Source organism: Siniperca chuatsi, linkage group LG9 (genome assembly GCF_020085105.1).
Source record: "Siniperca chuatsi isolate FFG_IHB_CAS linkage group LG9, ASM2008510v1, whole genome shotgun sequence".
Lineage (NCBI taxonomy): Eukaryota > Metazoa > Chordata > Actinopteri > Centrarchiformes > Sinipercidae > Siniperca > Siniperca chuatsi.
Window position 1 is genome coordinate 14,470,087 of NC_058050.1, and position 27,263 is coordinate 14,497,349.

Below are 27,263 nucleotides of genomic sequence, written 5' to 3' on the forward strand. Positions count from 1 at the left end.
AACCTTGAGAGTGCAGTCACACCTTTGACAGTGTAGTCACACTGATTTCTTCTCTTTGTGGAAACATTTTACACCATTGCATTCGTTTGGATAACAATGCCTAATTAGCAGCAACCCTGCACAAGTAAACAAAAGCTACACGAACTCACTCATTGATAGTCTATGGAACAGAGTTTCGGTAAGGTGAGATCAAGAGAAGAATATGAACACCAGTGTGACTTGACTTTTTACAGGTTTTTTCATCCCACTCCCATGTTGCCTTTGGTTAGTTTGGTTATGCTATTTAAATATAGCTGAAAAGAAGGGAGCTGTATCTGACTGATCAGCTGTGATGCTTGGATGACTCAAACACAAGGCTTATCAACTCTTTGATTTGAAATCCATAAAAAAAACCCTACTGTGCTGCATTACAAATTATTTACAATGCCCATTACATTTCTGAACCACTTAAATTCTTGACTGTGTTGAGAGTGAGACAGAGTAAGACAGAAATTCAACAACTTTGAACTTGCCCAGCCTAATGGAGACTGTTAATAACTTACTGAACATTTACTCGGCTCCAAACTAATTGACACCATGTCAAAAAACCAGCACAAATTGCTACATCGGCCCCCAGCCGCATAGGACAGATGAGCTGAGCGGATAAAGTTTATTTTTGATTTTCAAACTTTCCCTCACACAGACACAGACACATTCACACACAATACAGGAGTATAAGGCGAATCCATCCCCGATTCACCACTCCCACAGAAAATCTGGTCTGGGACTGTGGTCGGTACCAATGTTTGGCCCAGATTATCTGGTAATGTGAGGGGTTTACAGATCCAGTCTTGAACCTCCCGAACTGTTCGCAGGACCCATAATATCAAACATGTTTGATATTTAGGATTTAAAATCTGGATGATGACGTAAGTATTTAGTACAGGAGCAGGACCACAATAGCCAATGAGAGAGACAAGTCGGAGCAGCTGACGGTGTTGCCAAGCAATGGTAAACATTCTAGCCCTTGAGGTTAACATTAGCTAGTACACTACTGTTGAAAGATATTAAAACTTAAAATCTCACCTCCAGTTCTCGGTGAAGAATAGACAACCCATGTTGACTGTGTCTCATTTTCTCATCAAGACTTGTGCCTTCTGCTTTTGTTTTTTTTTTTCACTGCAAAGCATTACTACAGCAAGTTGTTGCACCACGTCAGTCACTGTTTTGTTTTCATCTCCTTGCCCATGAGATCACGTGGGATCAGGTTGCAATATAATGGTTAGTGAAAGGCTGTGTGTTGTGTTTGCTAGCACAAAAAATAAATAAAAGTCCCTCTTTATGTAACGTTACTACGGCGTCTTCTGCTCTTCGCAGTAGTTGATCCAGACTGTGAACAGCTAGCTAGTTAGCAGCTAACTTTATGAGTGATTTTTTTTCACTGTGGGAGAAAATGCGATCAATCCTCTGATCGCTCTGATTACTCTACCCACGGTTCCAGCACCGCAGCTCCAAAATGTATTTGGAAGACCTCCAGTTTTAGGCTATTTTAATTTTTAGTTAGCCTGATTCGAAGCTGCTAAGTAGCTAGGTATTAACAGTCTGGAGCAACGTAGTAACGTAGAGGGAAAGCCTCACTTTCACACTATGTACCTCGGTTTTAGGGTCACGGTTTGGTACGTTTTCAGCAAAGCAGGGAAAACAAAAAAAATGTATTTTGTAATTAATTTGAAAAATGTAAACATTCAACAGTGGCTCATTGGCCCTGATTCTTACTGTAACCGTTATTGCACTCAAATACTGTCATATTGTCAATAATAAAAAATAAACAACACAAATGTCAGTAATGCTCCATCGTAAGACTGTTGATAATTCCTGAACAACTGCAGCTTGCGCTGGTTTATACAGGGCAGGCACAACGGACTGACTGAAATGCACACGTGAAGGCACATTGTAGCGGGGGTCAAGCACTTCGAACATATGCTTAAATTCTGTATTCTCTACGACCCATAGACTGTATATATAGAGTATGGTCGCATATCTACAGCGATAAATTCTCTTATAGCATTAGTTATTGATTTAGCACAGTCCGAATCTGCAGTGACAGGCTGCCTGAACACTGTGAGGAGAAGGACTCGCCTTCTGTTTTTATCTTGTTCCACTAATCAACACATTCAGGTGATGCCGTTGAAAATGACATGTTTGAAGTGTTTCCAGACATACCCAACTTCAGTTGAACAATGTCGGCATACAGTTTCACACTCATAGTTTCCCATCGTAATTAACCGGGAAACCATAATGCTCCCATACAGTGGATCTAAATGTCACGGGAGGGTCCTCCATCTCTGGTCTGTCATTTGTGTTTACCATTCAGAGGCAGCGACACTACAGGAGCTTGACTAACCTGGCTAACCGGGCTAAGCCGACTAGCATGCTACAGCTGATAGACAGCTACTAGTGCCTTGCCAAAACATTCTGTGTAAAACCCGTGCTCTAGAATTTCTGTTCCGCGAGTGCGAGTAGTAGACATAAAGAGACTATTTTGACAGTAATAGTTTGGGTCACAGGGCGTACCGATCCGTGGAAGTCGCATACCGAACTGAACGCACTGTACCAAATGGTTCGGGATGAATACACGTACCGCTTACACCCCTAGTGGATATGGTGGTACAGTAGCTCAGTGTTTAGCAGTATCGCCTCACAGCAAGAAGGTCCTGGGTTTGAACCCTACTACTAGGGCTGACTGGCAGTGACAGGCATGCTATAGTCGGTAGTACTCCTGCCACCGTCCTTGACCAAGGCACTGGCCTCAGAACTGGAGTTATTCCACCTTCCACTGCACTGTGGCTACCTGCCGCTCCTAAACAGTAAAACAATAAGGTTGGGTCAAATGCAGGACAAATATCCCCAGATCAATAATGTGTAACTTAGCAAGGCCACCATGCACACACGAAATATCCTTCCTTGAATTGACAGTTACTACATAAAGTACTATTCTGTTTGAGATTTAAATTTCCATGACATTCAAGTCTTACAAAACAAACAGGCCGACGAGCTGGATGGAGAAGCCAACATACACTCTCAAACAAACAGTGTCATACACATTAGAAAGGCACACAAACAATCATTCCAGGCCAGCGTGAGGAGAGACATCTGTGTGTGTCACACAATTGTTTCTCCACCAGTCAGCAGAAATTGGACATACTCCACTTCCTCCTATGGCGGGTGTGGGGAGGGGGTCGGGCAAGGAGCAGGGCTGTCGCCATGGAAACTATGTCTTTTCCTGTCGGGTCATATCTCAGACTGAAACAGATGCTGTGAGCAACATACGGACGCATGAACAGCACACTCTTACAAAGAAGGGAATTGTTGGAGCTAAGCTGAACACAGTGTATAGGGTTACTCAATGCTACCAGGCTCAGCTGTTGCAGTACCTATTATTATATCTACTTTATATCTTCATATCTACTATTAGTATATCTACTTCTCTAGGGCTGCACGATATGGTAAAATAATCATATTGCGATTATTTTGACAGATATTATGATTGGATATTATTTCACTCTATTCAGGTGTTCAAGGTGACTCCTAAAGCTTCATACTATCCAAGCACAGGATCTGTTTATGTCAACCACGTCACCTTGAACACCTGAACAGAGTGAAATAATATCAAATCATAATATCTGTCAAAATAATCGCAATATGATTTTTTTACCATATCGTGCAGCCCTAATAAAGTAGACTATGCCTACAAGACCTCCTCATTCTTAGAAAAGTGCTTTCTGACATTATCCGACAGTCAGAGAATCACTTCATTTGGAGCAGCAGATTTTATTTGTATTGGATGGAAGTGTGATCTCTGCCATATTGTGCTATAATTCAGTCGTGTACTATACTTATATTACTGTCTACTTACCTCATGATGTCATCTCAATTCAACAATGCAGGGACTTAGGCAAGAAAACTGAGAACAGAAATAGACCATTAATTCCTTCTCAGAGGAGAACCAATGCAGAAAACAAGAGACTGCAGCTAGGAGACGAAATAAACCTCTGCTGAATACTGGGCTAAATCCTATTTCCTTATCATTAAGGCAGCAGAAACAGTGTGTCCATCCAGCTGAGACACACTGAGTTTGACAAGCTCTGAATCATCTGTAGAGGCCCTATATGCAGTCCAAGCATACTGCGCCATAGTTAATGCTTGCTGCTCTTTTTGCCTTTACAGTATTTCAGTTTCCAGCAAAGCTGTTTATGAAAAGTCAAAGTACAGTGAACAACGCAGGGCCATGTTATCTTCTTAATGAATGACAAACCTCAAAGATCACACACTCTGTGTCTACGCATAAACATGCACACCAACAATTGTCAACAATGCATACATGTATACTGAACACACATGCACACAACTAAGGTTTATGTGCTGGTGTTGGCCGTTGGTTCCAGCCTGATAGGGAGCAGGGAGCTGGCAAGACTCCCTGGTGGCACTGGCTGACCCACTTCTATGCAACTCTATCCCTAATGTGACCTGCTGGAAAGCCAGAGGACACACACGCATAGGCAAACACACACACCCTAAATGCTGCAGAAGGCTATCTCTCTCCGTCTCATCTCTCTCCGTTTTCTGTTTCTCTTACTTTGTCTGAAGATCAACCAATTAAGTCTCTGCTATCTGATCTAGCTAAACTATCAACATCTGCAGTGAGTTTTTGTGAGCTCTACACTACACTCTAGGCTGTCAGTTTCAAGTAGAAAAGTCAATCTAATAATACTAAAGGCGGGATAAACACATCCAACCTCAGTTTTTCAGTAAAGAAATGATGATGAATGGGGCCTACGAATGTAAGTAGGCCTAATCACAGCACCCTCGGTTTGAGTTTGACCAGGGACCTTTCTTACATGTCATCCCTGATCTCTCCCCACATTTCCTGTTACTCTCAACTATCTCCTCTCTAATAAAAGCTAAAAAATGCTCCAAAAATACTTTTAAATGATGCCATGCTACACAAAAAATAGGTGGATCTGTGAGAAGCAAATCTGCTTTCTGCTACACTGCCATAAGTCTGTCTGATGTGTGATGTGATCAGACAACATTATTAAAAAGAAAAGCCACTTTAGAGAAGTAGCTGGCTGAAAAGTAGTCAGCAATCAGATGTCTTACCGACAGCTGACGTTTGTGCAATGCTTCCTTGTGAGAGGATTTGATTAAAAAGACATCTTTCAAGTAAACAAAGTCAAACTGACATTTCGCCAGCTAGAACAGATAACAGAAGAGGTGTCGCTACACTTGCTCTAGTCTCTCTATGACAATACGTAGCTATACATATTAATGAATTTTATTGAAATTAAATTTTAGGTTTTTCAAGTTTGGTTACATTTTGGTCTGCAAGTATTATTTTCATGATCAATTAATGTATCAGTTATTTTTTTTGATTCATCGATTAATTGTTTGGTTTAGAAAATGACTGACAATAGTGAAAACTTCTCATTATAATTTCCCCTTAGCCCAGAGTGATGTCCTGAAAGGCAGAAAATTCCTCACATTGGAGAAACTGGCACCATAGTTTGCCATTTTTGCTTGATAAATGACTAAAACAATTAACTGCTTCTCAACTTTGCTGTTGATTGATTGAGCAATTATTTCAGCACTTCTCATTCTCTTCACATGCCTGTCATAAGTCTTAAGCAGGTTCAGCTTACAGATATACACAGATTTGCTTTACAGCTAAAAATACTAACAGACAAGCATATTGCTCTGCTGCTAATGTCAGGTTTCAGTGGCTGTGCAGGCAGAGGCTTGATGTTTCACGGTCTATTTATGTAAGCAGTGACAACGTAACAAATCGGGGTGACCTAAGTTTTGGGGGACAGGCAAGCTGGTACAAGCTCCTCTTGCATACTATGTACTAAGTGTGTGTATATACATGTGTCTGTTTATGTGTATGTGTGTGTTTGCATGTGCGTCTGATCCGGCCATAGTCTGGAAGGAGGAACAATGGCATTCCTGTGCTCTGAGCTCCAGGTGGCTGTGGAAACCCAATCCCAAACCGAGCCTTGCTGGCACACAGAGTGCCGGGAACGCCGAATGCTGCTGCCTCCCTCCGGAGACATGGGCCAGAATAGAGCTATTGTTCCAGACCAGCTCGGAGCAATAAATGCACCACAGCCACCCTCTATGACAAACACATACACTCACAAATACCAATACACACTAACAGAGTGGGTATCAGAGATTTTCACCTTTACATCTTGAAAAAACTAAAGTTTACTAATTTCTGACCATAATTAAAAACACAGAAAAAGATAAAACATCTTGGTTGCATTTGCGCACATGCTTTTTAATTTGGAGTTTTGTAAAGATTAAACAAATTACATTCCAAAGCATGCTATTATCATGATTATTACCACCTGTATTACCATTACACAGTGGAAACACACACAACCTATTACTTACACATATATGAGCTAAAACCACAGTGACTCTCATTGATGTCATTCACTTCGTAGACACAGAACCGTATTTCATCATAATCCAAATACTTGCCTCTAACTAAATCTACAAAAGAGCGGCCAATTTGCAAAAATCTCAAATCAGCCCTCAGAAACATGGGAGCAGTAGGACACATACACAAAAGCAGGCACATCTGCTGACGCCTGAACACACAGTTAACACACACAGAGCAGGAAACGCATCATGCCGACTCCACGGCCTTGAAATGAGGAACATGATTCATTTCCTTTCAATGCTGGGCAGTCATGCCTTACCACAGGGCTGAGTTAAGATATTACAGCTCTGAGGCAAGGTCCTGAACTTGACACACATACAACCCATAAGTCACATGTACTGTATACATTTCAAGGCAACAACAACTATATTTTTACAATACTGACCTGCACGGTCAAGTCAGTGCTTCTTTTATGTAGTTCTGTACCACAGAACTGTTCAAAACATGATCAAAGCCATCAGCTCATGTTCAGGCACCATGTGACCCACGCTACAGGTAGCACAAGTACATGTACAGCAGCTTCCCTCCAGCTACACAGCATATTCTCCTACTGCACACATACAGGCAATGCCAAACACACACACGCACACACACACACACACAGGGGATAAATAATACATGCTCCTCTTTTCTCTCCCTTTAAGGAACATGACAGATTAATTGAATTGGTTCCCCGTCAATCCTACATCTTCATCTGCTCTGCTGCGCAACTGCAGACTCTTGCAGGATTGATAGTGAATCCATTTTCTTATCTCTTGAGATAATTACAGCATTGCTCACTCATGCACACTCACTCAATGAGTCCCTTTCTCACACACACGCACACACACAGGTCAGACCCCACATACTTTAACCAAACCTTATAAAAGGTAACTTACTGATTGAATTACACGAAATGCAATTTACCGCTGTTCAACAGAGGGGGAGGGCCCTCAATATCTGCAGCCCAACAGGGAAGGAAAGAGGTTCAATTAGCCACTAGTTATTTTCCTCTTATATGCATCAAGCTAAGCTAAATCATCTGACCTCTATCAGGATACAGGAGACACAACAAGCACCAACTAGGGGTTAAATTCCGAGTGAACAGCTCATCTTTCCAGGTTGTGATGCAACACTGAAGCTCTAAAATGTTCAGCGATAAATAAGAAAACGTCTACCAGGAAGAGTACATATACATTTATTAACCATTATGCTCATGGGCTGCTTTGTATGAATATTTTCCTGGTCGTTTAGGCAGAATATTTGCTAACTGTCTCAATAGTTATGTGAACAGACCGTTAGGCAAATTCGCTGCAGTCAAATGCGGCAAGTGTGAGATATTGTTAACTTGGCATTGACAATTGTGTGTGAGTCCCATCACATCCCCGTTGCTTGGCTGCTTCTGTCAACAAGAACCCCTCTGCCTGCCATATCGCCAGTCTGCTGCTACTAGATAACGTTACTGGCTCACTGCTCAGAAACAAGCCCGCGGTTGACAGTGTGGCTGAAAAAAAATAGTTATAATGCAGTGTTTTTCACATAATTGTTCGCTTACCTAGAGTGACAGGGCACCTCAATCCACCGCTGTGGCACAACAGACCGCAGGCCAGCGACGAGGCAGAAAACAGACGCCGATACGGTACAAAGTATCACAGCTAAGTTAGCGGGCTAGCTAGCTTAGCGAGCTAACGATGGGGGGAGTGTGGTCCTCTCTGTGTCGTCGAGACAAACCAGTTACCTAAAAAAAAAAACCAAGCCCGGGGTGAGGTGTTTCTTGCTGTGAATGCGGTGTCAGAGGAGACGTCAATTTGAAAAGACCGTGAATATGATTACGGTTCAGTCGGCAGTAGCGCTATGCGGTGCGGTCTCTCTCTCCGGGCGGACGCGCTGCCACTGCCTGGCCTGGGTCTGTCTGACTGAGAGACGGAGAGAGAGAGGAGCTTGGCTGCTGATGTGCGGCGCAAACAGAGTCAGCATCATTGCTCATCCCTCCCTTCATTACCTCAACCCGGAAGAAATACTATAACTGATCCCATCCTCTTTTAGATTGTCCAAAATTGTTACAACTGCATCCAAAATGCTGTGCTGTCCATCAAAGTGGACCTAGTCTTTGCCAGTGATATTGGCTAGATTAATTTGGATTCAACAACAAATATACTCATTTATGCAATGTTTGGTTCATTAAAACCTATGTGACAAAAAAGCTATACAAAATTTGAAAGATGTTGCCTGAGCATTGTTTAAAAGTAAGCTTAACTGCATGAGTAACAAACTCATACCAATGAAGTCAGAATTTAAAAGTCAAACAGCAAACAGACAGATAGTATTTGCATTATCATTGTAAGGCACACATTATAAATCACTAGAGGGTAAACCTTGCAGACAAATCTTGTTTGAAGCACATTTACGAGACAGGAATTTCAACTGGCACCCCTCTATAACCGATTGTTTTATATGAGAAAAAAGAAAGAAAACCTAGATATGATAACTATTTAAAATGAGAGTGATGTTAAAGAGTAAGATGAAGCACATGGGTAACCTCTTAATGAAATAATTTAAGACCAATCATTCAGTAAATCATATCTACATCCAAGTAAAAATACAGATCCACATAATCCACTTTTTTTTGCATGAATAGGCAGTAAGTATTTGTATATCACTGGCTAAAAGGCTTAGTTTATCCTAAGAAAAAGAATCTTAAACAGCAACACTTTGACCCTCAGGGAAGCTGCTGCTTTTCATGCAGAAAGCAGGAATATCCAACACACACTCTCCAAAATGCTGTTTGTTTCAGAAGAGGAAAAAGACAGACTATTAAGACTAAACATCATTAAAACAGGCCTTCTGACAGCGTTCTAGCTTTTATCAAGTGGTAGCACACCAAATTGTGTGAGGTACAAGTACCTCAATCTTCTCCTGTATGTGTTAAATGTTTTTTTTTAACAAGCCATGCAAATTAAGTTTTTTTTTTAACTTGAAGGCACTGAAAACACACATTCAAACCAAATCAAACAAGAAATACATCTGAAGCTTTCTCTATCCCTCCTTTTTTAAACTAGAGTTTTGTAGACATTGTGGGAATATTTCACTGCCTGCAAAAACACAGGATATGAAGGTGGCTCATGTATCTGACATCCTTGCCGTATTTGTTCTATTCTTAGTGATCCATCCATCTTTTTCTCTCTTATCAGTCTGTATTAATCAAAGTTGCTTCATGTTCCCAAAGTCTTATTAGATCTTGATGGTGCAGGGAAGTTTCATATCTGAATTAATTGGGGAAACTTCAACACTGATTCAAAAAACTTCCAGCAGGAAGATGCACACATGTCTTTTTGTTTTAATTTGTATGAAATATACCTGTGTGGTGGAATTTGTACACATAAACCCTTGAAGCACTGCTGGAACTGGAAGCTCTAACAGGCCAGTATGACAGAGGGCCATAACTTTAGCCTGTTTTTTTGGCCAATACTTACAAACATACCATCAATCCAATAAGGCCTCAGATGCAGCTAAGGGATTGTCATATATTGCTATATATTGAGGATAAAAATTGGACTGAAAAAGTAGAGAAAATAGAGTGGGGAAAAAATTGTCTCCTCTTTTCAACCACAAGAAAGAGGAGGTCTGTTTATGGCAAATGGGATACGCTCAGTTACAAGAAGCTATAAATAAGATGTCAGCCGTATTGCTTACTATTACCTGTTCCATCAGGGGAGTGTTTAAACGTCTTGACTGCAGGCATAACCTTTTTTTCGTCACAATTTATTACCAGAATAAGAGAAGCACATGGGAGTGCTCAGACCGTTTCCAGTGCCAGGCAGAGCTAGCTGCCTGACTCAGTGAGTCGGTTTCCTTCAGTTGATACCATTTTATTGACCACTCATTCAAATGGATGGTAAACTCTGTTGTCTGATTGGCAATACATTCGCGTTGTGTAATTCTGTGAAAGATTCAAGGTGGCCAACATATGATGTGTAAGGTAAGCCCACTTTTTTTACACATGCAAACACTGCCAAACTCCTGTTGCACATAATGAAGTCAGTGAGGAGCTGTGTCTCATTTTATGACTCAACGCTCTACCTGCACAGACAGAAAACACTCTGCCCGGACTTGATGAGATGCGAATCGCAAAACTGCTGCACTTCTAGGTCAGGTCATGCAGAATGTATTCAGGAAGCGAGATTCAGCACAGTAAATGATTAAATATGTGCTACACACAGCCTATTTGCATTCTCTCCTGACAAGCTTGCCATCTTGTATTAGTCATTATACATCTGCAAAAGGTTCTCACATCCTTGGGTTTTTTGTTGTCGTCTATATTTATAATCTTACATTTGGAAGAGAAAACCTACTGTCGGTGGCTTTTGGGATGCACCAAATCCACTTTAAAGATGCGAAGGCTTTAATTTGATAAAGCAATTTAATTTCTGTTATTCTTTAGAAATAAATATTCACACATCCTTTGTACAGCAGGTGAATAGGTTAAAGGAGCAGCCTTGGGATTGAAAAGTTCAAACACAGACCAGGTAGGAAATAAGGACACACACATGTTTGTTTCACTATCCCAGTGGGAGACAGTCATTGACATAGTGCTTTCCCTAGCACCTTACCCTAACCTTAACCCTAACCCTAACCCTAACCCTAACCTTAACCTAATTGTAACCTGTACCCTAAAACCAAGTCTTAGCCCTCAAAAAGAAGTTTCTACCCTTGGGGACCTCAATTGTTGTCCCCACAGTGACACAAGTCCCCATGGGTTAGTGTGCATTCAGGTTAAAGTCCCCACTGGGATATAAGAACATGAAACACACACACGTGAGAGCTATCCATCCCCATTACAAACATATACACATATCCAGCACCAGTCAATGGCCTGCTGACACAGATCAATAAGTTGTGCTTCAGGCTGTGGCTTACATGTTTGGGTTGCATACCATCCAGAGTCACTAGAGCAGAAAACTCCACCAACACACTTACATAATCTGCGTTTAAATTACATCCCTAGCAGCATGTATATATATGCGTGTGTGTGTTAACTTGAAAATCAACTTCACTGCTTTTTCTATGGCTTTTTGTAGCAACAGGACAGTTTCGAGAGGATCGCAGACAACTTAGAACAACACAAAACAGCTTCCCTTGTTTGACAGAAGAGCTCTGTGTGGCACCCAGGTGTGTTTAGACTGTAAACTTGAGTACAGCTGGTGCAAAATCTTTGACTTTGATGTCACTGGTTCCAGCATGCTGCTCCAGCCTACGGTCTGCCTCATACAGTAGATGATGTATTTATAAGGAAAAAGGTGTGTGGGTCTAATGCCCCACAGTTACAGCTCATAGTTTAACTTCACCCATGAAACATTCATATCTGTTTGCAAGTGAGCTCGAGCAGAGTCTCTAGATATACTTTATTCATGTAGCTGGCAGCAGCCATGTGCCAGTGCTGAAAAATGAATGAGACATTTGGAAAGACCTTACTCTGAATCAACATTTCCCCTGCGAGTGTGGTCCTCTAGTCTCCGTAAGACCGGACAAGGATAGCAAAGGCTTCTGTGTGTGTGTCCCAAATATACCCCCACATATACAGTACTATACCAGCATCCCTCAGTTCATCAAGGTCTCTGCAGCAGCTCACGGTACTGTGTTGAATTTGGATGCGGTAGATCTTTGTTGTGTGGAGATGTCTGGATGCTGACAGGTCCTTCCCTGGTGGGCCAGCACAGACTGATGGATATGCTAGAGGCATTTTCTCCTCAAACACTGTGACTGAACGACAAGAGAATAACCGTGTACCTCCCAAGGCATAGCATCGTGCTCTAATCAACCAGTAAATTACCAGAGGCCACCTCAGCTTGCAGAGTTATCCTGACAGGTAGGGAGGGAAAGTTTTTCTCACTTCCACTCTTTGGCAGGTCAGGTCAAAGGAAGTGTATTTGGTTGCTGTTATAGCTTTATTCAAATAGGACTGCTTACATATAGGCAAAAGTGTTCTACTGCAGCGCTTCCCAATCAGCACTCCTGCTGACGGGGGTCAGCACTCCTGCAAGTTGTTGCAAGATGAATGTGAGGGGTCACAAAATGATTAATGGTACAGGAAAGAAGAAAAAGAATGAACTCAATTTTAGATTCCTTTTTTTTCCTGACATTTCTCTGATCCTTGCTTTTTTCTTGTGAAATACTGGATAGTTTTACAATCTAAGAGGTTAAAAGGGGAAAATTAGTCTTTGGTTAAAACTGCTCACAACTCATGGACACATTTAACCTGTGAAGAGGGGTAACAAGCAGATACTGTTTCATTTTAGGGATTTTCAGCCAATAAGGTTGGGACAATGGCAGTTGGTCAAAAACATTAATTACATCAGCTTAAGTCACATTCATCCTATTTAACCAAGAACATTACAGCATAAAAAACTAGTGTACAGTTTTTATTGTGAGAGCAAATAGCAGCACAGGACTGATAATCTCAGGACAACAGGTTGCAAACTATTGGTCTTTTTCATTGTACTCTGAATGGAGATTACATTCATTATTTACAATAACTGACCTGCTCCTGAGTCAAAATGCAAGTCAACTTAACAGGCTTGTCAGTTTCTTACATTAGTGAGTGAATAGTTTGAACCTTCCTGACTATTGTCAGGATCACTCATCATTTGTCAAAGACGATCACGCTGAAACACAGTTGGCAGTGAAGACAAATGCCCTGTGCATATAGACAGGTCAGTATTATACCTGTGTGTTTGCTTTAGATTTTTTCGTTTTTATGTTATTTTTCTACTGTGACTTCAGCAACAGGGGAAACATAGTCTAGATTATGCATCTTTTATTTGACAGAAATATTTGCAGGTAGGAAAAGTTTATCATACAAGCAGAACAAAGAAACGTGTATTTCTGAAAATACACTAATTTTTGTGTACATGGTTGTGGTTAGTGACAAGCAATTAGTTACAAGTTGTTTAATTGAGATAATGGGAAATATTGTTGAATGTTGGAATATGTATAAAGCTCAATGCACGGCTGGAACTGGGTGGAAGCCCTTGTAGGTCAGTACGACAGAGGGCCATAACTTTAGCCTGTTTTTATGGGTCACCACCTACAAAAATACCATCAATCCAATAAGGTTGCAGATGCAGCTAAGGGCTTGTTATTGCTATATTTTACTATATATTTACAATCAAAATTGGACCGAAGAAGAAGGAAAAGTATATTAAAAGAGAGTGTAGAAGAAAATTGGCTCTTTGGTTATTTCTTTAAGATGATAAGTCAGATAGGAGATCAATAAAAGACTGCAAAGTAAAAATGCAACCAGGTCACTAAAAACTCACTGCTGAGTATCACTGTGAACCTTCACAGAAAGGTTAGCAACTTTATCATTTGGGTGCATTAAGGAGCTACAGAGGTACTTGTCTTCACAGTGAGTGTTCATCCATTTTGTGATCCTCCTGTTTCTATCAGTGAGAGTCTAATAGCACAGATCACCTCCAGCTTTCTGCATGCAGAACCACTCATAAATCACATGGTGGCAGCAGCACTCCACTAATAGGAGTCAGCTGCTGAGCCTCCAGGTTACTGTAATATCTATATTAGTACTGGTTTTCGTAATACTAAATCTAATTTCCTACTCTAGGCTACTTGATTTTGTATTCTTTTTCATTGAGTTTTTGCTTTAATGCATGTCTGCCTTATGTAAAGCTCTTTGAATTTGCCTAAACACATTATCTGACCAACTACATAACCCAGTGCAATAAACCAGGCAAATTTGAATTCAGACAGGCGTGTGTGTGCGTGTGTATGCGTGCGTGTGCATGCGTGCGTGTGCGCGCGCATGTGCGAGCGTATGTGCGTGCTACGTTCGGCCTGTCGCAGTAGACCTTTATGACGCAAACAGAACGTTAACGCAACAGTTAGTGTGTGGAGTTTTGGGGTTTGCCTTTCATCTCTCATTTCATTCCCTGATCACACAGTGAACTCAAAGCAAAACTACTAAAGCTACTGAAGAAGCAAGACTTAAAACGAGCACATCGATCGACTTTTTGATCTACGACGCTACAGACTGATTTCTGTCCTTATACCGTGAAGGTAAGTCATTGTTTCTATCACAGATCTATAGAAAACACACCCAGCAAGCAGAGCAACAATAACTCTGTATGGTTTCTGTTTTATATAATATTCATACATGCATGCATATGATAAATCCCAGCTTTGGGACATTTATATTCAGACTGTGTGAGAAAGGTCTTTCTAATATTGTTGTCCAGTGTATGTAAATGGGGCTTGACAAAATATTAGAAATACCTTTCAAGAAAATGCAATCCAGTCATGGCCATGAATTCCCTAAAATCCAATCCAAAAACAATATTTTTAGACTTGATTTTAGTTTAAATTATTTTGGTTACTTTCATGCACAGTAGAAAGTTACTGAAAGCCCATATTTAAATGGGTAACTGTACTTAAGGGCAATCCTTGTTTGAACTTTATACTTTTAAATTTGAAGGCAGTAATGTAGCACATAGTTGACTGGACATAGTCTAATAATGAGAAAAGTAACAGTTAAAAGTGTCTGACATGCCATGTGTCAGAGAGTGACTGAATCCCTCCTTTGCTCTCTCGTTTGATTTGCAGTCATGTCACGAAGAAGCTCTCGATTGGAATCCACAGGATACTATGACAGTGAGGGAGAACCGTCCATTTCCTACAGGGAGACCCTGTACAGGTAAGCTGGAGTTTGTGTGTGCCACAGTCATGCTGTATGTGTACACATGGTATGTATGTGTTTAACACAGTCATCTGTTCTTCATTATACACCTTCAAAGCTCTCACTCTTTTCTCATTTTCATTACATTCAGGATTTTCAGAACACGACGGACCCATCCTCGGTCCGGTAGAGGAGAGACCACCAGAAACAAAAACAGAAACAGAAATAAAAACAGCAACAGAAACAAAAACAGCACCACAAATGACAACAGAAATGACAACAGAAATGACAACAGAAACGACAACAGAAACGACTGTGACAGCAACAGAAAAAGAAACAGCAGGGGCCCCAGTATGTCCAGCCTTAAGATTTTTGGCTTTCTGTTCTTCATTCTCCCCCTGTGTTTCGGTAAGTGATCTCTCCTTCCACAATCATATCTAGCACATCAGCTTGTGAGTTTTGTAGAGTTTCTGTCTTTTGAGTAAAACATCCATGACCTTGTTTCTCTCCATCCATCAGGATTTGCATACTTGAGTCTAACTCTGAGCAGCAACTTTCTGGATTCAGGATCCCCAGAGTCACCAGTCTCATCAATCATCGCGACCATGGTAAACTTCTTTTTATTCTTCCTGTGCACCTACAAACACAATCGCCCAAAGATGTTCTCCCCTACATGTGAAACAAACATTGATGTCAGCAAATTAATATCCTAAAGTTGTGAACAATCAGCATTAAATGAATCTCTTCTCACTTACAGGACTTGAATGCAGGATTTACAGACATGGTGAAGCACCATAGAGAGCAGCAAGACGAGCTGCTGAGGTTAAAGAAGATGACAAACTACCTGCTTCCGGCCGCGGACACTTTGCCCAACTTTGCTCTGGAATCACTCGGTGAGACATCTAAATCATCCTTGTCAATTTCATCTGTCAGACTGTAATTCACACGTGTGTTTTGAGATTGATTTCTCACTTTCTTTGTGTGTGTTTTTGTGTGCAGGGGCCAGTGTTTTATTCCAGCTGTCATCAAAAACATACACGACACAAGAGGCAGGACTGACGTTTTTTGGGATACGTATCTGGCGACCACCTGTGACCCCAAGGATTGTTATTCAGGTAGGAACTACACACACAAAACAGATGTTTTACTACCTATTCTTTTTATGCATTCAACATACCATCCTAAACTCTTTTTTTCACTTTATTCTTTCCTCAGGGACACTCTCCTCTGGTTCCAGGATGCTGCTGGGCCTTTGCAGGTGGGCGTGGACATTTAGTCATTGCCTTGTCCTACCCAGTCACCATCAGCCATGTGACACTGGGTCACATTTCAAAGAACTTGTCCCCAACTGGCAGCATTTCCAGCGCCCCAAAGGAGTTTTCTGTCTATGTAAGTCACAAATTTAACATTGTTACATTGCAGACATCCTGTGTACCACTCATACATACTGTATATACACTACATAGTGAAAACAAGGTGTTCAACTGGATGTCTCTCTTTCTCTCTCACAGGGAATGGAGACTTTAAACGATGAAGGAAGCCACTTAGGAACCTTTCTTTATGATCAGGACGGGGACTCAGTACAGACTTTCAAACTGCCTGTGAGTATTACACCATGTAATTAAAATCCTGCACATTTCTTTTATTTCATCCACAAGCTAATATATTATAAGTGCTACACTTTGCTTTCTCTTCTATCTCTGTGTATCTGTCCTTATTATATTCATTATATCCCGTTATTTGCCATCCTCTCATTTTTTGACCCGCCCAAGTAACTCTCTCTGCTCTTTGCTTTTGTCTCTCAGGATCATAAAAAAGGTGTCTTCAACTACGTGAAGCTGCAAGTCGAGAGCAACTGGGGCCATCCTGACTACTCCTGTCTGTACAGCTTCAGGGTCCATGGGAAGCTGGCAGACTGAAGATGGAAATAAAGGAGAAGACAGAAGTAAATATAGGTAAATATAGAGGTGAGTATATGTGAAGGTGAATCAGACTCAAAACATCTGTGAATAAATAGACTGAGTTTAATCTTGGAATTTGCAGGCATGAAAATATTTTAGATATTTTAATATAGTAATACATTATATATAGTGTTAGTGGGTTAGTGGGTGGGAAGCCAGTGAGGTATGATATCCGCTCTTACTAGTTGGGTGGGGCACCTGTGCAGAGGAGGACGGGGTGGGTGGGAGTTGGGGGGGAGTGTGGTGAACCTCGGTACACCACACTTCCTCCCGCCCTGCCAGGTGAAAAGAAGCTGCTGGAGGCTCCATGTGGATCGGAGGAGATACGTGGCTGTCTACACCGCAGTGTGGGGAATTTTCTGTCACTCCAAATTCAACAACACAAGATATAATCTCTTCTATGTGTTCCCAGATGTTTTTAGTCTGATTCACCTTCACCGTAGGCGGCACAGTGGTGCAGTGGTTAGCACTGTAGCCGCACAGAGGAAGGACTGGTGTTCATTTTCTGGCTCCACTTCTCTCTCTGTGTAGAGTCTATTCTCTCTGTGTCTGTATGGGTTTTCTCCGGGTGCTCCGGTTTCCTCCCACACTCCAAAGACATGCTAAGACATGGACAATTGGCCACTCTGTAAAGACAATAAAGACTTTATTTACTTACTATATTTATTTGTTTCTGCTTGTTTCATCATTTATTTGATAAAAAGCTCTGATTTCAGAGCTCATGCTTTTCATTGAAAATTTCCTGGTCACCAATAACTTTCAACCTTTGATTCAGAGGTAAAAAGTCCAGTGGTTGACACATCAAACCACAAGACATACTGTATGTGTAATATGCTTAATTAAAAAATATAGGGAGGTTTTTGTTAAAGGTTTTGGTTATGGTTTTTCACTTTAATGAAGAAAATTACCCTCAGTGAGACATGGTCCAACATTTTTCATACATTTTGTATCAACATTTTTGGAAAAACTTTAACATTTCTTTTTGGAAAAGAAGCTGAGTTATTTGAGGTAACAAACTTGAACAATTGCAGCATTTGTGTTTGAGTAAAACATACAAAGATGCTGCAAACAAATACTGTGACTGCTTTACTGAATGAAAGTGTCTCTTAAAATCTCGAAAGTGAAGGCATTCATTTTGCTGCTTGGTGAAAACGAGGGTGACATTGAAGAAAACTGCAGGACTGATCTTCATCTCCTGCTGCTCTGTTGATGAAACAAAACAAAGACATTATTTCATTTTCAGTTGTTTTAAGGCATTTCTGCTCTTAAAACCTGGCTGACAGGTTTACACAGAGTGGTTTACAGTGTTGACTGGAGCTACAGACGGTACAGTTTACGGTGTCACAATAAACATTTTAAATTTTGAAAAATCTACCATATCACACTGTTCACTTTGACCAAAAATGTTTTACAATTAGGTGTACAAGGTGGTTGAGTCTACGTTACATCTTTAGCTCCCACTATCACCCCTCACCAAAGCAGTGTCCTGAATAACTGATGTTGATTGATCTGAAACTCTCTGCTTTTATAAGACTTGTCAGCTCACACAGATGTATGTTGTTTAGCTAATTATCCTCTGTAACTGTAGGCATTCAAACTATTCTAACATGCATGCTGGGTGATAAAGATTAGTCTCTGTGATATTCATGGAAGCACTTTAAGCTAAAGCAAGTGCACAATTTTGTTTGATTAGATTCAACTTTATTGTCATCACACATGTACAAGTACAAGGCAACGAAATGCAGTTTAGATCTAACCAGAAGTGCAATAAGCAAGTGCAGGATATAAAGTATGTTCATAAATGTATGATAGAGCAGTATAATGAAAATATTTTACAAGTGGTACTATGGACATTATATGCAAATGGCATTACTATAAACAGAAGTATACTGATGGATATGTACAATAATGAATTGGACTGGGCAGAACAGTAGTGCAATGAATATTAAGGAGTGCAAATTATGGACAGAAATAGTTAACAGTGCAGTAGATGAGTTATGCAGTATTCAGTACATAGTACTGGAGTGCAAATGATGCAGTATATGTATAAATAAATAGTCCGGTAGTGCAAATGAACATACATGTACATGTAGCAAAAACAATAAAGCAGCAGCAAAAACAATATAGCAGCATTTAAAGTTGAGGTATATGAGGGGACAGTGGAATCAGCGGGGGGCAGAGTTCAGTAGAAAGACAGCTCTGGGGAAAAAAGCTGTTTCTCAGTCTGCTGGTCCTTGTCTGGAGGCAGCTGCGGCGCCTGCTGGAAGGCAGGGGAGAAAACAGTCTCTGGTGCTGGTGAGCCTTCTTGACCAGGCAGGAGGTGTTGGTGGTCCAGGACAGGCTCTCTGAAATATGGGTCTCCAGGAACTTGAAGCTGGAGACACGCAGCCATCCCGTTAATGTGGATGGGGTGATGTGTGCCTCCTCTCTCCTTCCTGAAGTCCACGATGAGCTCCTTTGTCTTGGAGGTGTTAAGGAGCAAGTTATTGTCTGAGCACCATGTGGCCAGGTGCTGGACCTCCTCCCTGTAGGCAGTCTCATCGTTGTTGCTGATGAGACCAATCACCATAGTATTGACTGCAAACTTGATGATGGCGTTAGATCCATGCTTAGGCCTGCAGTCGAGTGTGAAGAGGGAGTAGAGGAAGGGGCTCAGCACCCAGCCCTGTGGTATGCCAGTGTTGAGTGTGATGGTGGTGGAGCAGTTGTTGTCTGACTAACAAGCTGTTTGTCAGGAAGTCCATAATCCAATTGCAAATGGAGGTGTTAATGCCCAGGTTTCCAAGTTTGGTGATTAACTTGGAAGGAATGACAGTGTTGAAGGCAGAGCTGAAGTGAACAAAGAAGCATTTGTGCATAAGTGTCCTTATTGACCAAATGTGTGAGTACAGAGTGCAGAGCCATGGAGACTGCATCCTACTGCTCCTGTTGCCGCGGTAGGCAAACTGGTATGGGTCCAGTGTGAATGGGAGGATGTCCTTTAGGTGTGCCAGGACCAGCCGCTCAAAGCACTTCATAAGGTAGTCGTTCAGGCACGTTGGACTAGAGTGTTTCGGCACTGGCACAATGGAGGTGAATTTAAAGCATGTTGGCACAGCTGCTTGGGCAAGGGACAGGTTGAAAATATCCGTAAAGACCCCAGCAAGCTGCTCAGCACATGCCTTGAGTATGCGACCGGGGATGCTGTCTGGTCCAGCAGCCTTGCGCGTGTTGATCCGACTCAGTGCAGTGTAGACATCTGTGGAGGTGAGTGTGATGGTCGGGTGGTGAGCTGAGGGTGTGAGCTTAGTTTCCCTATTGTCTCTCTCAAAGCGAGCATAAAAGTCGTTAAGCTCGTTCAGGAAGGAGACATCTGTGACTATAGGGGTGGAGTGTCTGGGTTTGTACTTGCTGATGGCCTGGATGCCCTGCCACTTGCGTTGAGGGTCGGAGTTGGACAATTAGCAGTGCTTGGCCTTTTTGATGCCCCCCCCCCTCAGATTTGCCCTGGAAGTGCTGTAGGCTTGTGCGTCACCTGATCTGCAGGAAGTGTTGCCTGCCTTCAACAGGAGGCGCACCTCCTTGTTCATCCATGCCTTCTGATTTGGGTATGTGGTGTGTGTATATATATATATATATATATATATATATATATATATATATATATATATATATATATATATATATATATATACACACACATATATATATATATGTATGTATATGTGTATATATATATATATATATATATATATATATATATATATATATATATATATATATATATATATATATATATATATGTGTGTGTATATATCTATATACATGTATGTGTGCATTTTTAAATTTAGATAATATGTTATCATAATTAATAAATATTATTTGAACGATTTCAAAATTTCATACAAGGCTGTCACCGGAAGTGAAACAATTCCATATCCGGGTGAAGCGATGTTTACGATACGGATGGTAGACGGCTAATGCTAAGTATCGAGAGAGAAAGCAGCATTTGCATCGCCTATTACAGCCACTTTGCTCACCACAAATGGCATCTCAGATCCCCATAACCGTCAGGGCCCAGCCGGCAGCCGCCAGCTCTGCCGCTCTCCGGGGGAAGAAACGTCCGGGTAGTCCGGCGGTTTCTGCCGCTCCGCAGGTCACCGGGAGCACCAGCAGCAAGAAGAAGAAAGGACAGCTGACAGCGACACCAACAACACAGACACAGGTAATCGATTTATCTGTCCATTAGTATCTAGATCATTCACACGTTTTTATTATATGGGCTATTGTTATTCAATGAACAGTAATGTTACTGGTTACGCTGTTCCTGTAATGTAGTGTAATTACTGAACATTACTCAGAGCTCAGAATAACGCTGACAGTAAAATATACCCACAGGGGTTGCGTTTGTTCAGTTGTACTAGACAGGCACTAGAAATGTGCAAGAAACATGCAAAGCAGCTGATATGCAATGCAAGAAAACTAGGATTGCAAATATTGTTTTCATTATTGAACTATCTGCAGATTATTTTCTTGATTAATTAGGAATGTCAGGGAATGGGGAAAATCAAATTCCTTGTTTTATCTAGCCAGTCCCACAAAATCCCACAGATATTCAGTATACTATCAGCAAATCCTCACATTTGAGAAGCTGAAAGCAGAGAATGTTTGGCATTGTTGCTTGAAAACTGTCTAAAATGACAGATGCAGATTAATTTCAGTTACTATTCGATTAACTAACTGTTTCTGATCTAAAGACACCCAAAAAGCATGAATAAACAGTTCATCACAAATAGACAGTATACAAAACCAAGTACAAATATCTGATATGTATAAATATGCTGTGTAGTACAAGTATGCATTTTTAGCGCAGAAACAAACAAAATGTTAACATCCTGGTCTTGTACATGAGGCCATATTTGACAACAAGCATAAATACCAGAGCCCCACTGACGTCAAGGTATTATTGTTCTTCATTTGTATTCTGTCTCACAGATTGAGTCCACATGAGCTCAGAGTAAAATCTAAAACAAGGTGTGACAATAGGGACTGATGACCGTAACTCTTTTGAATATAAATAAATCTTTTTTCCAGTTGGGACCCCTACATATGATTTCAAAGTATTATGCATGTCTTAACAGCTACATAGACAGTCATTAAATTGCATCTTTAAGTTACTCTGTGTTTGGCCAACTGTAGACGTACATTCGAAACACATGTAAAACAAATAGCTTAAAATCAAATGTGACTACTGTTTGTCTGAAGAGGCGTTGTCTTTCATCTTTCATTAGATAACAGCAGTGGAGTCGGTGGCTGAGGTGAAGGCAGGGGCAACAGTTGACAGCGGTCCAACTCCCACCACAGAGTCCACAGCAAAGCCTCCACCATTCAAAGACCCTGCATTTATGGTGAGTGACTGTGTCCATCTGGGTTTAAGTTTATCTGCCTCTGTTGCCTTTTCATCACCCCCCCCATTTTTCTCTCTTAATCCTGGCAGCACTCTGGGATTGGTGGAGCAGCAGCAGGTAAAAAGAACAGGACCTGGAAGAATCTCAAACAGATTCTGGTTTTGGAGCGGACTTTACCCTGGAAGCTCAATGATCCCAACTGTGAGTTTTTGAATCTTATTTTTACCTGGTACATGTTGTATACCTCTAAACTACTAGGCCCTGTTTCTATATTCAAAATTCAACCACATTTATGCATATATTAATGCAAAAAAAATGTTTTTTGTTTTTTTAAAGTTTTAAAGCAAAAGTACACATGACTATTTCATAAAGTGACTTCTTTCTACTGATGTCCAGTTTGAAACGCAATCTCACTAATAGCAAGTTGTGTCAAGAAACTAATTTTTAGGTTAATGTTGTGTAATGTTTTAGGCAAAAAGAGGCTTTAACAGTCTCATCCTAAATCTTTCTCTTTGCTGTTCTTTACAGTATACTGCATGTCAAAGCTGTATAATATTATTACATTAAATATAAGACTGCAGTGATGAGTCAGCGTCACTTTTACAAGAAATGTCCTTAATGGTAGATTTTTTCTTTGTTTTGTTCATAGACTACAACATTGATGCCCCTCCCTCCTTGAAGCCAAGCAAGAAATACTCTGACATCTCTGGACTCCCAGTGAGTAATCACATTGCTAAAATCCTCATTGTACAATAATACAAAATTTAATACAATTGCTTTCAAGTCTTGTATAAAGCACACAGTGAAAACTCTCGTCACTCCTCAGGCAAACTACACAGACCCTCAGACGAAGCTACGCTTCACATCCTCTGAAGAGTTCTCCTACATCCGCCTGCTCCCTACTGATGTTGTTACTGGCTACCTGGCCCTTCGAAAGGCAACTTGCATCGTACCCTGACAGCTGAACAAGGCTTGAAACCTGAAACAGGTTCAAACCAGAACTGAACTTATGTTAGTGTAGGAAGCTGTTGGGCCAGCCAGGAGACTCTGAGAGAGAAGTTGTGAACACCACTGAAAGGACAACTGCTGGAGCTCACAAGCTGGCTACTGCTGGATATTTGCACTGCTGTCTTCAAGAAGGCAATCTGAGTCATAAATCTGTGACAAAATAAATGCAACAAATGTGAAATTTCTGGGGTTTTTTTCCCATTTAGAAAAACATGGACATAATATCAGAAAGTGTTTACAAGTTAATTAAAAAGTCAGAAATAAGATATTCTTTTGCTTATTTGTTAAAATACATTTCCCACTATCTTTGATGATATTTTCCCATTAAGTGTTTGTATAAACCGTGGGGCAAGTTTTGGAGCTTGGCATGGATTTGCTCCTGCTTAATCCTTGGGGAACATACAGTTGTTTCTCAAGTACTGAATACAAGCATTACTGGCTAGGATGCTGTATGCCCCTTTGTGGAAGAACATCTGTTTCCAGTGGTGTAAATTCAGTCAGGTTGGGGTAGAGAAAGGTTGTAGAAAAGCTGTTGGAAGGAGTTTGTCCATTTCAGATTGACTGTCAGTTACTTTTTTATAAGGAGCCCATTAAAGCTAACTTGAATTTATTTGGTGTTAAAGTTCTTTTTCATATGGGCTTTTTTTAAATGCTTTGTATAAATAAACATTTTCTCAGTTGAAAATGGAGACAGACATAATTGCTGGCTGATTAGTTTCAATCTCAATGTTCCTTATATGACAACCTTTAATCACACTTGTTGGATTTTGATATAAAACACTCCTTTTGGTAATGTGGGCCTTAACTGAAACATGCACACCTGCTACTGTACTTAGCTGTTTCTGGGATCTTTTCTTATATGCAGTAGCCTGCATGTATGTAAGCTATGCAAATGTCACTGGGCCAAGAGTCACCAAGCAGGCCTAATTTCACTTGTGTCATATGTAAATGTAGAATTGGTTCCACATGGTTCTAATTCCACAGCTGCATTTGATGTATGATTTGCTCTCTGACTGGTAGAGTGAGGATGTCTCATTAATCACACATGGCAGGCATCCAGGATCATTTCCATGGTATATTTTATGCTATTTTTCACAAACGTGATGAATGAGGACCAGAATATTTCTCATGGTAATGATCCCTATTATGCAAAAACAGACCAGGAGCTTGTGAAAATTACAAAAGCCCTGTTTAAAAATCAATCCTGCGACCTCTATACAGTATGCGTCCTTACCTGTTGAGATGGGGAGATTTTAAATAATAATTCTTAAGCTTCTGCAATTCTTTCTTGATGCTTTGTTTACACAGGCCCTGTGAATACACATTGAACAGTTGTCTTTGTTCACAATAAGTCAGCTGTGTGTTTTACCAATAAAGAATAATAAGGTAATGTGTTACCATTGAAGGATAAGATCCCATTGTTGCCCAAACTATTAAAAACACATAAATGAGTGACAATGTTGCACTGGGTGTCATGTTCCAGAAATACAAACATAGTATTTCTGCAAATGAGTCTTGCTCATGCCTAACTTCTCCCAGCTTTGGACTCTGGCGAAGCTGATGAAGGCAGTATAGTATATCTATGAGAGTCAGACCAGCATTTCCATTCCTGCTGTGGCATCAAAACCTCAACGTAGTGATTAATGAACAGTGCCAGGGCTTTTTGCTACCCAAGCACACAACCCACTAGAGTATGTCTGCTCTTTTACGTTTTGGGGCATCTTTGCAGTGTGTCCACTGAAGAAAGTATACAGGGGTAGTATCAGTTTGTCTGTTTGTGTTTAGGGCTATGTTTAAAGTCAGGAACAGGTTAGGGTTAGGATTTCAGAGATTAATGTTACTATTAAAAGTCCTCAAAAGCATTGTGACATAAACCTGTAGTATACATGCCTTGTATGAGTGTCTACATATGAATATTTATCACATATGTCTGCTTAGTCTACCTACTCCAAAATAAGTGGAAATATAGAGTAACATGCAGTATATGAGCCGTTTTTCACTTATTATGCAGCCAGCAAATGCTGCAGGTATACCTGTTCTTTGCAGTCCCACTTTGTCACCACCTGGGTGTGCCAGAGCTTTGCTCATTTTGCCATCCATCCTTGCTGAGTGTTTGGTGTCTCAGTGCCACAGTGAGTCAGTCAGGTCTCATGAATGTGTCCATTTCTGAGCAAAGTTTGGGATTTATCCACTTGTACTGATGCAGGAGATTTATTCAATCACAGTTTTACACATCAGCAGGTGATTGATAAATACTACCAACTAGTAAAAGGTTGTCCTAAACAGTGGCAGCTGGCCAATAGAGGACGCCACCTTACCACTCCCCACATCCTAGACCTTCATTGAATAAGACTTAATTAATTTTTTTTTTATTATTTATTTTAATAATGTAACTATTATATAGTTAGTGAGTAAAATGTATAATCTGCAATAAATTGTAGATTAAAAATGTTCTACGTTGTCTAAAAAATCCTGATAGGTCACATATTTCTGGCCTGGTACATGCACAGTTTGCTCCTCTTCAGTACAAGAGCTAACACTGTTGCTGACTCTGGGGACAACGAATACATGGCGCGTTCAGGCGGGGACAGGAGAGGCATCAAGCAGGAGAAGAGCGAGAGGAAGGTCTGGCATCAGGGAGGTGGCGACAGCGTGTAGAGCTAGAATATTTTTCACATCTAATGCGGTGAATTAAGGATTTATTCGGACCAAACCAGAGTTGGTGATTGTTGGAACAGTGGAAAGACAAACCAAGACGGTTTTGGTGAGTTTTATTTATCTATACCATAAGACTATCACCTCTTGAGGTATTAAGTGGTATTATGAGACAGGACGGGCCAGGGCTAGCTGGTTAGCATGCTAACTTCAGTAGATATCTCTGCAACACAATACATAGACGTCTTTGACATAACGTCAAAACTGTTATTTTTTCACATTCTGTTGATAATTTTAGTTAATTTTTGAATGTTTTAAACTCTTAAATTTCTTAAATTCTTACACATTGCACCTTTAAGTCAATAAAAATAACGCCTTTTGAGAGAAGAACATTGCAACAGAAGCTCAGAGTCAAAGAGCCTGGACGTGATCAGCCTGACATAATTCAACAACAATCCAAAGGCTTTCTTTAAGACTTTCTGCCAGAAAGGCTTTAGGAAGTCGGGTGATGTAATATAAAGTGCGACAAAGTCCACACAGGGAGCAGGTTGGGGTTGAATGGGTCAAACACAGGACTTTCACCGAGGAGACAGCTGTTCATGTCCTGTGTGAAACCAAAAATTAATGTTGATTTTATTATTTTAACCCAAACAATGATCTTTTCCTAAACCCAACCAAAGGCTTTCTAACACGTGGTTAACGTTGTGAAACGGTCACAGTTTGGTTAGGTTTAGGCACCAACACTACTTGATTAGGCTTTGCTTAAATACGCTGGTGTGATACCTTATTAGCCTACATGCTGCTGGATGTTTGGTATAGCCCCCCATGGAGAAAGGTGCACCATAAATGAAGCGAACAGGCTAAATAATAATATGATGAATATAATTGACATCATAAATATCATAAATACTACTGTCATAGTTTAGCTATCAAACACACCTTCATAAAAGTGACATATACTATATGTATAATAGCACACAATTATTACTAATTCTATCAAGGGCACAGAAATGGATGTAAGCAATTTAGGACTACAGTTCAATCATATAATAACCATCATTAAGACATTGATTGTGGTGTGCATAAAATGGCTCATCTTCCTT

The 27,263-nt window shown here is 40.6% G+C and overlaps 3 protein-coding genes across 9 annotated transcripts in view; 2 read left to right on the forward strand and 1 right to left on the reverse strand.

The window, feature by feature from the left end:
- galnt1 (UDP-N-acetyl-alpha-D-galactosamine:polypeptide N-acetylgalactosaminyltransferase 1) overlaps positions 1 to 8,462 on the reverse strand; it is a 41,408-nt gene extending 32,946 nt beyond the window's left edge. For 4 of the 5 annotated variants that reach the window (XM_044207321.1, XM_044207319.1, XM_044207318.1 and 1 more), the window contains exon 1: positions 8,019 to 8,461. The gene's annotated coding sequence lies outside the window, so the exon portion shown is untranslated. Of the gene's footprint in view, positions 1 to 8,018 lie in introns of all 5 variants that reach the window. The other variant, XM_044207322.1, reaches the window with a different exon arrangement.
- Positions 8,463 to 14,335: 5,873 nt separating this feature from the next.
- LOC122881303 (SUN domain-containing protein 1-like) lies at positions 14,336 to 17,772 on the forward strand. Of its 3 annotated transcripts, XM_044207327.1 has the most exons (9): positions 14,336 to 14,533; positions 15,077 to 15,167; positions 15,301 to 15,557; positions 15,669 to 15,757; positions 15,907 to 16,042; positions 16,149 to 16,264; positions 16,365 to 16,538; positions 16,661 to 16,750; positions 16,955 to 17,772. In XM_044207327.1, the coding sequence occupies exons 2-9, from the start codon at positions 15,079 to 15,081 to the stop codon at positions 17,066 to 17,068; spliced, it is 1,065 nt and encodes a 354-aa protein (XP_044063262.1). In that variant the 5' UTR covers positions 14,336 to 14,533; positions 15,077 to 15,078; the 3' UTR covers positions 17,069 to 17,772. The 3 variants fall into 3 exon arrangements, with proteins under 3 accessions (XP_044063262.1, XP_044063264.1, XP_044063263.1); XM_044207329.1 differs by lacking the exon at positions 15,077 to 15,167 and having other exon boundaries at positions 14,337 to 14,533; XM_044207328.1 differs by lacking the exon at positions 14,336 to 14,533 and having other exon boundaries at positions 14,540 to 15,167.
- Positions 17,773 to 21,013: 3,241 nt separating this feature from the next.
- On the forward strand, positions 21,014 to 24,957 carry ino80c (INO80 complex subunit C). The gene is made up of 5 exons (XM_044207331.1): positions 21,014 to 21,314; positions 22,381 to 22,497; positions 22,587 to 22,698; positions 23,147 to 23,214; positions 23,324 to 24,957. Exons 1-5 carry the CDS (start codon positions 21,135 to 21,137, stop codon positions 23,453 to 23,455), a joined length of 609 nt encoding a protein of 202 aa, XP_044063266.1. The 5' UTR covers positions 21,014 to 21,134; the 3' UTR covers positions 23,456 to 24,957.
- The last annotated feature ends 2,306 nt before the right edge of the window (positions 24,958 to 27,263 follow it).

Bases quoted from the DNA above. Each gene is read 5' to 3' on its own strand.
- ino80c (XM_044207331.1), top strand. From the start codon at position 21,135: ATGGCATCTCAGATCCCCATAACCGTCAGGGCCCAGCCGGCAGCCGCC. The intron at 21,315-22,380 runs GTAATCGATTTA...ATCTTTCATTAG, and splicing joins CACCAACAACACAGACACAG to ATAACAGCAGTGGAGTCGGT. The intron at 23,215-23,323 runs GTGAGTAATCAC...GTCACTCCTCAG, and splicing joins CTGACATCTCTGGACTCCCA to GCAAACTACACAGACCCTCA.
- LOC122881303 (XM_044207327.1), top strand. From the start codon at position 15,079: ATGTCACGAAGAAGCTCTCGATTGGAATCCACAGGATACTATGACAGT. The intron at 16,539-16,660 runs GTAAGTCACAAA...TCTCTCTCACAG, and splicing joins CAAAGGAGTTTTCTGTCTAT to GGAATGGAGACTTTAAACGA. The intron at 16,751-16,954 runs GTGAGTATTACA...TTTGTCTCTCAG, and splicing joins TACAGACTTTCAAACTGCCT to GATCATAAAAAAGGTGTCTT.